Source organism: Anopheles marshallii, chromosome 2 (assembly GCF_943734725.1).
Source record: "Anopheles marshallii chromosome 2, idAnoMarsDA_429_01, whole genome shotgun sequence".
Lineage (NCBI taxonomy): Eukaryota > Metazoa > Arthropoda > Insecta > Diptera > Culicidae > Anopheles > Anopheles marshallii.
Genome location: NC_071326.1, coordinates 91,847,166 through 91,860,902, shown reverse-complemented (window position 1 = coordinate 91,860,902; position 13,737 = coordinate 91,847,166). Strand labels below are relative to the sequence as shown.

The 13,737-nt window shown below is 41.6% G+C and overlaps 1 protein-coding gene across 1 annotated transcript; it reads right to left on the bottom strand.

Annotated features, from left to right (window-relative positions):
• Positions 1–4,785: 4,785 nt before the first annotated feature.
• Positions 4,786–7,282, bottom strand: LOC128707916 (condensin complex subunit 2). Its single transcript, XM_053802874.1, has 5 exons — positions 7,205–7,282; positions 7,009–7,131; positions 5,455–6,936; positions 5,217–5,381; positions 4,786–5,145 (listed from the first exon to the last, which is right to left on the bottom strand). The coding sequence occupies exons 1-5, from the start codon at positions 7,280–7,282 to the stop codon at positions 4,786–4,788; spliced, it is 2,208 nt and encodes a 735-aa protein (XP_053658849.1).
• Between the last annotated feature and the right edge of the window lie 6,455 nt (positions 7,283–13,737).

The following is a 13,737-nucleotide window of genomic DNA, read 5'->3' as shown; positions in this document are numbered from 1 at the left end:
TTCGAATCCGTTGCAAGAACTTGTTAGCTTTTCTTTTAGAAAACCTAGGGATTTTTATTTTTAACCATCTTCTAGTTTTGCGAAAATAAATAAATAGCGAGTGGTAAACTATTGCACAAACTATTGCAAACTGAGAGACAACATTTCAACGTGTTAATTTTCCTAATGGTGTGGTTACCAGATTAAAACTGGCAATTGTAAACTTATTTGATCATCCATTCCAAAAGAACAGTGATGAACATATCCCTTGATTTAATTTGAAATGCTAAGGGTCATTGTGTCTTTCATCTGTGTCCGGTCATTTCTTCACCAGTAAAATCGCTCTCTAAATATGTTATTACTAAGAATAACCATCCCACTAGCAAGGTTATCGAGGCATATAATTGAATACATATTGCCATGCTTTCGAAAATGGGTCAAAGCTGGCAGGATTGATACGTGGTGGTACCAGTGGGATACCCGAACCAAACGAAACCACATTAAAGCGTACAAAGCTTAAGATCAAAGGTCCACTCGACGGTCACCGTGGGACTTGAGATTTTGTGAAGAAATAAAACGAGACTGAGGAAAGAAAAAACATACAAACGCCAAAACAAGAGATGAAAATCTTCAAATCAAGTCACGTTCCTTAAACAGCTTTGGGGAACCTTTCTCGCTCCTAGGATCGTTTAGGAAAAAAATCGTTTTTCTCCTGCCATGAGAAAAACCCGTTCGTGGATGAAGACATCCCGTCTCAAATGGGTTTGTTCCCGCAAACGACCCTACAGGCAAGAACACGGTTCCGGAACGTCGTTTGTTTATAGCGTGTGCCTTTTATTCGTTTTCTTGCTAGGTAAATAAATTATCGACCAATCGAACTCCAATGGCAGAGGTAGGATTTTTCATGCGCTGGTTGTATGCAATTATAGTTATTACCGATTTAGGTTCGCTACGCGCAAAGTCCGCTATTCTGGCAACGCATCAATACACCTCGATTAGAACTTACATTTTAAACGACGATTGAGGTTGACAAAATGTAATCAACTCGATACTTTCCAGAGTGTCATCTGGGTATTGTATCATCGTTTAATGAGCAGCCTTTAACAATTGCGTTTAAACTAAATCAATTAATTTTTACAGTTACGTAGGTTGTTGTACAACCTCCAGTTTGCATTTTTTGTTATACAATCGCTATTAATGATAGGATGTTCATTCTATAATCCTGATCATATTTTTCGTTCATTGCCCCATTTATGTCCTTTTCGAAGCAAATAAACACGCTCTAAAACTATCGGAACGTGTGCTCAATAGCAGAACATCCTCACGAACCAGTGCAACGTATGGAAAAGCGATAATTATTCGCTGCTGAATTGAAACCAACCACACACTTCACAGCTCCGCCAAAGCTGCATATATTCTTTTTGATCATTTCCATCGTACCCAACGATGCTATTAGGTATGGTTGCACGAATTACTGACGCTCCTGGGGTCCGGGTTTAGTGGAACACAACCGGGAGGAAGCCGAAACTGCTGAAGTTATTGCAATAATTGGATAGAATTATTTTCCATACGGCTTCCTGATGATGCTTTCGGCGACGAATCGATGCCGCTATGATAATTCGATGCCGCAATTGGGGTAACTCTAGTGTTCTAGTTCCACAGCTCTGGAAATAATGCAGCAAGACCCCGATCACGACGCGTCATCTGCAATGGATTATAATTAGCTGACCCGTAATTGCATGTGGAGAGCGATTTAATCTGAGGGTGAGCTGAATTGTGTGTCCTTTCCCAAAATCGTGTGAAGTGTTCTCTGGTTAGAATCAAACTGTTTAATAATTTCACATCAAACGATCTGCGTTTTGCCTCCAAGGACAAACAAGAGGGAACATTAAACGTACAGCAAGGTTGAATGTGCTTCATTGGGAATGTGGGAATATAATCGACCACCTAAGCGCAATCAATCAAACTTATCCGAAATCGGATGTGTTAATATTTTACGTCATAGCGCTCCGTGTAGTCTTTATTAGATTCTGCTACGGAACATGTGTTATTTGTTTATCAAATTATATCGTTACCTGAGTGCGTTGTCGTCGAGAGATATAAATATCAATTTCATCATCACCGAATGCGTCTTCGCTTTATATCGTTCGGTCGTATAACTTATCGGAATGATTTCGAATAGGTTCGGGTAGATGATGGTAACGTCCATCCTTCCTTTTTTGCATTCCATGCAAACCACGACAACCCATGGGTGACTGGAAAGTGTCTGAAAAATAGATGACACTAAAAGGAAACGTAAAAAGGTTCTTGAAACTTTCGGCGCACAAACAACCCCATGATTTATTTTTGCATTGCTCACCAATTCCCATATCCAGAAGGAGGCAAAAATAACCCACCAGTGTTAAAAAGAACAGTGGCCGAAAAAAAGGGTCGCCTGTCAAAAAGTTTTCCTATTTGTTCCACGGCGAATAACTGCCATATTGAGTCCATTCATTTTTACTCTTGTCTCAATTCTCCTGCTCCTGCTTTACTAAAGCTTGTCCTACAGGTATATGTCTTTAAAATGCATCGTAAGTTTACGCGAAAACATCTTCCGTACTTGGTTCCTACCTCGGTCAGGCTCAGAAGGAGTCTGGAGGCTACGTTCCTAAAAAAAGCGATTTTTGTGGACGTTTCCCGGTCCCGGTTCGTCTAAGATAGAAGATGTCCCATGAATTCTGTTATAAGGAATAAGGTCACACATTTTCAGGCGGCTTTTGTTTTGAGCAACCATTGCTAACTGCAAAATTGATGATCCTTCAACATGGAGTGACGGTACAGTTCGATAAGTTTCTGTTCGTTTATGAATTACGCACAACTGTTGACTGACAATTGAGTGACAATTATACAAGTTGTTCAAAATAATCACTGTGGAGCACACAACTATGACTGTTTCCGTTTTCTCAATTCCTAGGATGTTTGCTTATCAATTGGGTAATTCTCTTCTTCATCCCCTCGTCTTACTTACAGTTAATTACAATAAATCTTCATGCGACGAGTGTCTAAATACTGCAACTCCTTGTACTATTAATACCATCGTACAGTATTTCCTACTACTGTTAATACGGCAAAAGCCGTAATACTGAAAATTAAATAAATAAATAATATTTTCTTCTAGTTTTCCGTACGCGTTGCGTTGGGATTCGGGAACATTGCATGGTCCACAGCTCTTCTATCTGAAGAATTTGTCTAGTGTCCAGACGGATAACGATTCATTAATCAAGAGGTTTTTAACACATAGAGGATTTAGCAATAACCGGAACAAATTCTTCAAATACAAGAAACCGTTTCATTCTAATTGAGCGAAGGAATAGTATGATCAGGAGGTTGATGCATTGCTTGATTCCCAGGTACATCCACCAGCATGTCTATCAATCGTTGTTCCAGGAATTTATTTTACTACCACTACATTCTTACTGCAATATAACATAGCTGAAATGCGACTGTCTTGCTTATTTCACATTCCACTTGATTTGATTGCATGCCTTATGCCGGTAAAACTGATGCTACTCCATGCTAATCTAGCTCGTGTGAGGCCGTAAAACTGCCTCTCATTGTACTTTTTCCCCTGGTCTGTTTTCGGAAGGTCACGCATGAAAAGGATAAACAGAGGAGCTCGTACTTCGTGTTTGCTGAAACTGATTGGTAGAAAAAATCAACGAATTCTACACATAGAAATAAATGAACTACACCGGTTCAGCACATACCCCTGGCAACACATACCTCATTCTATCTACCACTTCCACCGTAGTTGGATTGATTAAATGGGTGGATATTGGGTAATAAATTTCGTTTTTTTCTTTCACCAACGTTCTGCCTCGGACCAAAATGCATACCTCTGGCGTTGAATGTTGCGTGTGCCACCAGGCATGAAATATATATTGCCAAGGAAGCTGGTTTGGACCATTCATCCAGCTGCACACACATGACGTGTGGCATGACTCACGCAAGTAGGAAAGCACGATCGAACCAGACGGTCCAGATTTTCATCCCCTGGTCTCGTTTTGTATGCGTTTAACACGTGAATACTGACAAATCGGAGTAGCAAATGGTCTTCATTACTGAATAGCAGAAATACTATAAACTGAAGCAGAGGATGCTGGTGTGGGTATTGACAATATAAAATAAGATTTGTAACGCCTATGTTATTAGCGATTGAATGAAAAAAAATCACACTAATCCCCGTTTTAGATAGCATAGGACAGACTATTACATTCGTATCGTGTGAATTGCTAATTTAGCGTACGTAGCTCAACTGATCTTCACGGTCAACCACAAAACTACGTAGATATATATATTGGATTTGTAGTGGGTTTATCGTTGCAATTGCTAATCTATTTCAATATAGGGAAATTCATGAAACGTTCGGAAAATAGCACCATAATTGTGTGTGTGATTTGGTGGGTGCTTTGTAATCAACTGCTTTAGAACAATGTTTTCTTATGCACATCGCGTGTAACATTTTGGGACCAACGAGCTATGAAGCGAATATTATGATTGCGATAAGACTGTTGCATAAGTGCTGGATTAATCTTAATCTCATTTATAAATTAATATGATGTGAAAAAAAATAACCATTCATGCACAAACTAAGGAAGACGACATGTAATATTTTAAAAATTATATTGTACTTAATCTCATATAAATGCACACCAAAACTTACATGTCAGCAGACACGTTTTACAATTGTCTGATGTTTACATCACACTCATAAAACTTTCATTACATGATATGGAACGGCAAAATGTACATACAGTTGATAGTACTTCACACGTCTGCTTTTCTTATAGTAAAATCATTCAAATCTTCCTGCCGTTCAAGTAGGAGAGATTTTTCGTTTGCCAAATGCAGCACGGCGTAGAATGCTAACGATTTTGAAATGTTTTCACTCATTGTTTTGCTAAGTAGATGAGGTACTTTACGGTACAGGGTGGTGAATGTGATCTTAGCATCATCGGATTGTGTTGGTGACATGAGACTAACATCCGGTTGGGAGGGGTTTTGTGTTGGCGGTGGGCCCATTTCGGCCTGTACGTGTGAGCTGATCACGCGCCAGCAGTTGTACTTGAGCTGCTTCATGTCGATTACCTTGGCCGTCTTAGCGTAAGCTATATTGATCTTTTGAACCTGTAATGAGAAAACAACGATCGTCAATCATATTTTCCCACGCTACTTCCACTTCAAAGTTGAATTATTACCCTGTCCGGTGCACCATGAAACTCGGACGATATTATATCGACAATCGAGCTAGCGTTCATTGTCTTATCTTTCTCGCCGTGCTCGAGTGGTCGATTATCGTGCTCCATAGGATGAAACTCGCCATCATCGTGGTTCATCATCATGTCATTGTCACCGCCATCATTCTGCAAAACACAATATGTTTTATTTAATTGTTAACACTTTGAAAAGAAACAGTTCGTTCTTTGTTGCACTCACCGTATCGTTGCTACACGATATCTGATCATCCCTGGCATCACAGTTGTACTCTTCCGAAGGGGCATGGTTCGATACGTCTACCTCGCAAAGATTCAGTATAGTTATACCTCGGGCATATTTGTAAACGTCGAAACGATTCGGATCAAGATGATAATCGGTGGGAAGTTTAAGCTTTTTTGATTCCCATTTTTTGCAGATCGCGCTCTTCAGATGCGTGAATCCCTTATTTGGCCGATTAGGGTTATACTCCTGGAACAATGTTTCATTCACACTCAACACCTCGTCTAGTGTGTCTAGTTCGAACCGTTTCTTGCGTTGCCCTACCCGTTCCTTTGAATTTGTAGAGGCGGTCGATGCTGTTTCACTTGGAGCGATAGTCGTACGGGGTCGCAACGTTCGCTTAAACTTCCAGTGCGATGGACCGGCCCAAAACTGAGATATTATGTCCAGCGGACGATATGAATAGTCTAACTGAGCGTTAAAAGATTCTAGCGGCTTCATATCCTCGATAACAACCGTTTTATGCCTTAACCCCTTGCACTGTTCTAGGGCCAGTTGATCATCTTCCGCAAAGTCATCGTTACCGTCAATATCTTTTGCATCGTAATCGAGTATAAAAGCATCCCCAGACGGTACTGGTTCCACCTCGGCATTAATATCGAAGTGCACATCCAGTGCAGACCGATTCACCAGCGAAGTACCATGGTCTCGTGCCTCTATATCGTCCATATGTGCATCCAGGGAGGTTCGATTGCTGCGCTGATCGTCATCATCCTCATCATCTTCCGCTGGTGCATCCGTAATTAAATAACCAGAGCGTAATGATCGTAGCAAATTTCCCGGTCCTAGTGGAAAGAACCGGAGTGTGCTACATTCTAACCCGTCGTACGTTTCTGTCATTCCATCCAAATCAAGCTCGGGTGGTTGCAACGGATCCCAAAAAGGGTAATCCATACCAAGCCTCAGCTCAGCATTTTTCGTCGGCACGATATTTTGCATCAATCTGCTTGAACTGTTTACATCGCCCACGACCGAGTTCAGCTTTGCAAAAAACGGATCCATAAACGGGTTCGTGTCCAGTGGGCCATTGATCGCTTCCTTCGATTTCGTTATCGTACTGACTATGTTACGGGTGCGCTTCTTCTTCACTTTCGGCTGCGTAGTGACAGTCTGATTGTTTTCCTTATTGCTTCCATCGGCTCCTTCCACCATCGATAGATCACTTCCCTGACGATCAGCACCTTCATCATTTTCATCCTCGGGATTGTTGTTCATAGCACGCGCAGTTTGTCGTGTAAGTTCGGAACACATGCGCATTACGTCCGTATGCACGGAATCGACACGGAGTCCGTACACTTTCGTAGATGCTTCCAGCGTTGAACCCGCTACCTGGAAGTTCTGGAGTGATTTCGAATGACGGGCCATCAGCGTAGCGAAACTATCGATGATAGTTAACGACCAGGCATTCTCCTTGCTCATTTTCTGTGAAAAGAAATCCATATTAGCAAAAACATCACATCTACACACAGGATACACGGTATAGCGTTGTCTCACATTGTCAGAGTATAGCTTCAAGCACATATTAATATTTTCATTTTCCTGAACGGCGCTTGTAGAATCGTTAATCGATACTTCCGAACGCCGGCTTCTTCGTTCAGCTTCATCATCGTTTGCCACCTAGAAGAAATGAGAAAATGGAAAATTCATCACGTTCTCCATACACAGTGACGCCAAGAAGCATCTTGTTTACCTCTCGTACTATAGATTGTGGAGTACCGAACACACGCGATGCGTTTGATTTCCGCAAAGGTGTACTGGTGGATGTCATTACGCCCAGAATTTGTGATAAACGATTCAAATTAACTAAACTTTACAGGAATAATTATTGCAACCGTGCCCAGTAAACACCCTTGTTTGCACTTTCCGACGTAAATAAACGCGACGCTTGTGTGCCGCTTGACAGTAATGGCAGTTAGGTAAAATTGAAAGCACACGACTGTCAACGCGCAACGCAAACGCGTTTGCTGTGGTTAGCGCCAACTCGCGGTAAAAAATAGAAGCTGTTATTTGGTTGGTCAGGGAAATCATTATGTGATTTGAGGCTAAATAAAATAAAAACAGACCGATTTGTACCCAGGTACGAGCAAAAATTAAAGCCCTCTTCGTTTGGTTGGGAATTTTAAAAGACATTGTGCAAGGGAAAGAAGCAGTAATAAAAAAGGGCTGCTTCAATCTGCAATGCATCATTCGGAGGTGTCAAACCTATAGTGATGGGGAATTCTCGTAAAGCAATGTTTCTTCGGAATTGCAATTTATACAGTTCATTTACTCGTCTCTTACTATAACAGGTGACTTATAGCGCTTATACCATATAACGAAATGAAATTATTGCCACCGTCGGCCAATTTAACTAACATCTCTTTGCCTTTTTTGTTTTCTTTACAGGTATGTCTTCCATCTTCAAATTTAATGAATCTAATCAAAGGTTGTAGTGTGTACAGTACATGTATCACCAAGTAAAATTTGATTCCATTGCTTAAAAAATAAATCTTACACCATAAAGGAGAAAACTTTTCATCATAATTCATTTTGTAATTCGCCATGTAAAGAGGTAACAATTGCACAACAAATGGACGCAGTGTACGTATCTCGTACTACTAATTACAATGTCGAAATGTTGTAACAAAATATACGGCACACATGGTGCATAAAATTTCACGTACCCATCCGTATGACAAAACCAGGAACGTATAGAAATTTGGCAAGAAAAGATAGTTTTCGTGGGAATGTTACACCATTATCGGTCGATATGGTTTGCGGTACGTCTTTTGCTACTGGTACAAAACGCTTCCCGTGCTCTTCGCTGGCGAAGATTGTGTCGGTGTACGGCACCGAGTGAAAAAAGGTTGATTGTGGAAGGAAAAAGTTTGTCGCATTAAAAATTCATTATTTTTTACATCACCTGTAGAAAGGTTCGGCTGCAGCTGCGGATGTCGGGCTTGGCAGACGATGGAACCAACAGGTTGTAGGGAATGAATTACACCGCACATTGGCGGAGTGTGAGCGAATGTGTCTCAAACTTTCTTGTTGCATAGGGGAAGAAAATGGGACTCTTACGTACAGAAGACGAGGAACTTTTTCTTTACTGCAGCAAGGTAAAAGGTGAGTAGAAGAGTTTATTTTTTGTTTGCTCCATTTCAAATGCAACCTTTTTCTTGAAGGTAGGGCAGAGAAGATGGTAAGGTTAGGTTTGCCTGCAACGCTTCTGCCGAGTAATACGATTTTCGCTCCAGATTACTGCTGAACAATTTAAATTTTCACCAGGAAAAGGAAATGCTTTCGAAACGCTTGCACATTGTCTTGCCAATTTGAAGTTTGTGAGCAGAGCGATTGAAATTTCGTCCCCAATAGTATGAATAATGAAAACTAAAACGTTCAAAGCAGCGACGCTTCCGGAACAGGTTCGTGACCAACAGAGTTCACACTGTGGTTGTACGGACAATTGTGCTCGCATGTCTGGTTTATACCAAAGTCAAGCTACCACACAATGGTAAGTGGTTGCAGAGAAAAAACGCAAAGGATTCACAAAAAATGGCCAGTCCTTCAGAGTGAGAAAACGTCCTGGACGTCTAGAATTGAACAGCAAAAGCAAGTCCAACGTCACCATCCTGTAGTGTCCAAACCCCCGGAAAGCCTTCAACTTGACAACGGGTGAGTGGCCATTCTGCTGCCGACACTTGCTTCACAGCAGTCTCGGACCGTCACAGAAATACGCACACGCCATGGTACTCTGGTTGCATGGGAGGGTGCGTAAATTCAATTGTGTTAAGAAGATTAAAACTTCCCATTCATTCGAACGGAATAATCGGATGCTTTTCTTTACGACTCAATATTCGCTACTCAGCAGTAGGAGGGAAAACGTCAGCAAACTATCTTTGGGCGTGCTTTCCCGGTCTGGCTCTCAGTGCTGCGTGTAAGAATCCGTATTGTGGAACCATCTCTTGCGCGTGAGATGAGACACACACACATTGGGAATGGTAGCAATGTGCCGCTATGATTTAGAGTTCACTTCTTCACAAAATCCCGCCTGTGATGCACTTTTGTCCGACATTTACCACCAACGGTGTGTTTAATTCAATTAAGATATCAAAATATAACAGCGCGACCGTTCGCTCTTGCCGCGGGATTCGGGAACCGGTATTGTGGTTCCGGTTCCCAGCAGACATTGCAAAATTTGATCGAAATCTCTGGAACGCGAACCGGAACGGCGACAGGACTAGACGGAAAATCTAGCCGTGGGAAAGAGACTACTTGCAGTTTTTTTATTTGTGAGTGTGCGTGTGAGTGCGTTTTGGACGGCAGGAGTCGTTTGGGTGAATTTATGGCGGATTAGTGCTTCGGGTTGGATGAGCACGTAGTAGATCTTGCCCGCCGAGCTGCCTGATAGCAGCTGATGGTGAACGACGATATGGGGATGATTTTATGATGCGCAGAACGAGGTGTGCAAAATGGTGAAACCATAAAAGAAATCTCTCCTTATACCTGTTTTCTCTCTCAGTTTCCCCTAACAATAACAAATGCGAAACCCGGATGCGCTGACTCTCAGCTTTAAATGGAAGCAGACCTCGCCTGAAAGTGCATCGTCCACGGAAAGTGTTTTAAATGACCTGAACATTTTCCTGCTTGTATCAAAACCGATCCCCTGGTTACTTCCGATAATCCTTGAGCTAATGCAATCAGAATTAAAGCAATAAGCCATAAAGTATCGTCATGGGATTTTCCACACCTGGCACAATGTAACGATTCGAATGAGCATTTTTCCTATCGGTACAATCCTGATGAAAAAGACCTTTAAAGAGTATTATGTCGGTATTTATCCATTTTTCCGCAAGTAGTCAACTAAAACGACAACATCACATTTTAGCAAGATAGAATGCCCGAGCCGGGGCATGCTTGTGTGTATTACTTTTAATCCATTTTCGACCCTAACTTTACGATAACTTAATCCCAAACCAATTCTCCCCCAACACACACACACAATGGTCGCTCTTCCTTGGAACGCTTGCTAGGTACAATATTAAAGCAGCAAACGTTTCACCATTATCGTCACCGGATTTTGCGTTGGGCATCTTCTCTGTTCCGTACATACGGGTAAATTGTTGAAAGGACGGCTTTGAGGTAACCCTTTTTCGGCGTACCTTGAACAAAGTTCACCCCAGATCGAAGGGGCAAACATGATTCGATTAATTTTCACTCCCACCGCACAAACTTTCTGTTGAATCGTGGGCGGATAGGGATACGGTGTACTCATTTCCGGGGGGTAGAAACTCGCTCAATGATATTTACCGTAACATTCTCTACCGTTGCCTCAGTCAAGAACGCGCAAATGTTCACCAGGGCCGGAAGTTTGGCGCGTAAATTTCGTACACGGTGGCTTCCTTTGCTTGGTATCCAGAAAGGGAGCACGTGCCAAATAAATGGTGCCAGCTTGAAGGTCACATTCCTCGACAGCATGAGTGCGATTTGTTCTGTTTTTGTGTGCATATAAATTTAGAATTATTTCCACTCCGCCATTTTGTGCGCTTGAGGTGGCCACATTTGTATGCCTTAATCCGTACTACATTCACACGGAAGTAATGGTGACAGTTGCGCCGTTGGAGTAAGTTTGTAAATAATACACAACTGGAACAACTGCAACTGGTTAAAAAACCACAACCACCACCCCTGATGGGAAAACAGGATAAAACAGGATTCAAAATTTTCCACCAAACTTCACCGTACGGCAAGCAGACAGGGTTTGCCACTGTCTGTTCCGTTTTCCACATAGCTGGGTTGCAAAATGGAATGGTTTTAATATTGGACATTAATTTTTGTCATCGTCCATCGAACGAAAGAGCACGTATGGTATTGGTTACGATCAAAAAGGACTGACTGGTGTATTCCCTAATGGTGAATTGGGAAAATCGCACAAATTGAGTAGCTCGAACGCGGGCTAAAGGCACGCACAACCCCACCGTTCTTTCCATTTCGTGAACATTATCATGATAATCATGTTTTGGAATTTCTAAATTAAAACTTCCTCCATTGCTCCCGTTTGTTTAACAATATGCTCAGCTTTTCCGTGTTGAACAATAACAGCAACAAAACTGCTTGAACGGCGCCAGCAAACACATAAAAAAGAAGTAAAAGAACGCAGTATCTCAAACATATTGAACCATGACATTTTGTCCTGCGTTAATTGGATTGTGCGTGGAATACAGGGAAACAGACACATTGTGACAATTTATACGTTCCCCGTGCTTGCCCTCTTCGGGATGCGCTGTATTGAGCGATGCAAGCGATGTGGGTGGAATACTGCCGTAGAAATAATGCCTAATTTGCATTAGCTAACGAGGGGCTAAAAACGATACACACTGCATGCGTTGAATGGGAAGGACAATTACTTTTAATTAGGAAGCATGAAAACAGTGGCATGTACAAAAAATGTAAGGTTTTATGTTGTACTCTCACTTTTTCTTGCACTCAACAATTAACCTGTCAATTTAACCTTACTGTATGTTTTGTCTTGTGTTCGAAGTACAGTTACATTATCTTCGTTTTATATTGAATCGCTATATTAAGTATTTTATTCATTTTCCTTTTTTTCAATTTCATGGTTTCTTACAAATTTTGTTACATGTTATTTGCTTACATATTCACTTACTTGCAATTTCCCGACCTTTTTTTCCATCGCATTAACTCCCCACAACCCCGTTACATTTTTTTTTTCTCTTGAGATTTTATTCGGTTATAACAATTGACGATTCTTGGTAATTTTTTGTAACCCTTTAATAAAAAAATGAACCATTGGAATGGTTAGTGCTTGAAGTTGCTACTTTTGTGATACTACCAGTGATTTAACGTTTAACGCAAGATAACGCCATTCCATCTGGTGGAAATACGCTTCCTTAATTTCAAACATCAATATTCGTTTGAATCATAACGCATTGAGCTCGTCTCTAACACTCATTTACGCCTGTTTACATTTCATTAGGGATATTACGACCGTCCTAAAGCACCGACAACCAGTGCACGGCTGCCGTGGTTGTGTCCTTGTACTTTGCGTTCAATTTGCGCTTCAACTAATTTCAAAAGCCGACCGTTCAGATTGTGTCTGCCGGTACGGGATGGATCAGATAACGTGGCAAAGCGAATGCATCAAAGCGTCGTGGAGGAGCATAAAAACCTTCAAAGTCAAGGACTCGGCAGTGACGGCAACCGGTCCGCGCATTTGTTTTACGGGCTCGTCGAACAGGAAAATCGTGTTAATGAAGCTTGTTCGGGGGTTTTCCGCTTTTTTGAATGCACAGTAGTTTTAGCATTGAATTGACAATTTCCGTGATACGATAGCCGTTGCTGGCTGTGTAGAGCTTCATCAAAAGTGTTAAAAATAAAACCAATTCTGGGTAGCGAAAGATCTGAGGCTATACTCCGCTAGGATGAAATGACATTCAAGTGCAAATAAAGCTTGCTATTGAAGCCTTAGGAGTAGTTGATGAAAATGAAAATGACACCTAGATAACTTATCGAGCCTTCGAAGCCCATGGCCTATGAACGAAGACCCTAATAGCACCGTCAGAACCATGAGCATCAACCTTGAAATTAATAAAAAGCTTTAATTATTCCACTCCATAAAGCAGTCAACTAACCGCTACAGCCGTCATCGTTTGTCGCCAGTGTAGGTTGAACTGAGTTCGGTTTTGGTCAGTGCAGGGTTTTTTTTTTCTTCTATCCATCAGGAGGGAAAGTTTGCCGCCATATTCTCTACTCTAAACTCATCGCGGCGGAGGAGTAACAACGCGAAAAGAGTGCAACGGAACTGGAGAGGAAAATTAAATTGCACTCATCGTTCGGTGCGATGCACTTAGAGTACTTTAGTGAGGAAAAAAAGTGGCTGTAGCTCTTGTTAGGGTACCGCGTGGTCGCTTTACATGCCGAGTATAATGGAGCAAACTTACGCTCGATGGCATCCCGTGTCATGCGCCTAATGGCATCTCTTGGGTGGGTTTTGCGAAATAGGAATTAAAAAAAAAAGCATAACAGCCATCTAATATGGTTCGTTTAACGGTGAAGTATTTGGTGATGGTAAAATAGTGTGCGACGGGCAATATGAATTAGGTGAGATGAGACGAAATGGTGGTGTGGTCGTAATGACATGAAGCTGCCCAGCTGGTGTCTTGCTGTTTCAGTTTCAGTTTGACCGCATCAAGGGAGCACTTTATTAGGAAGCTTTCGTTATTTTGG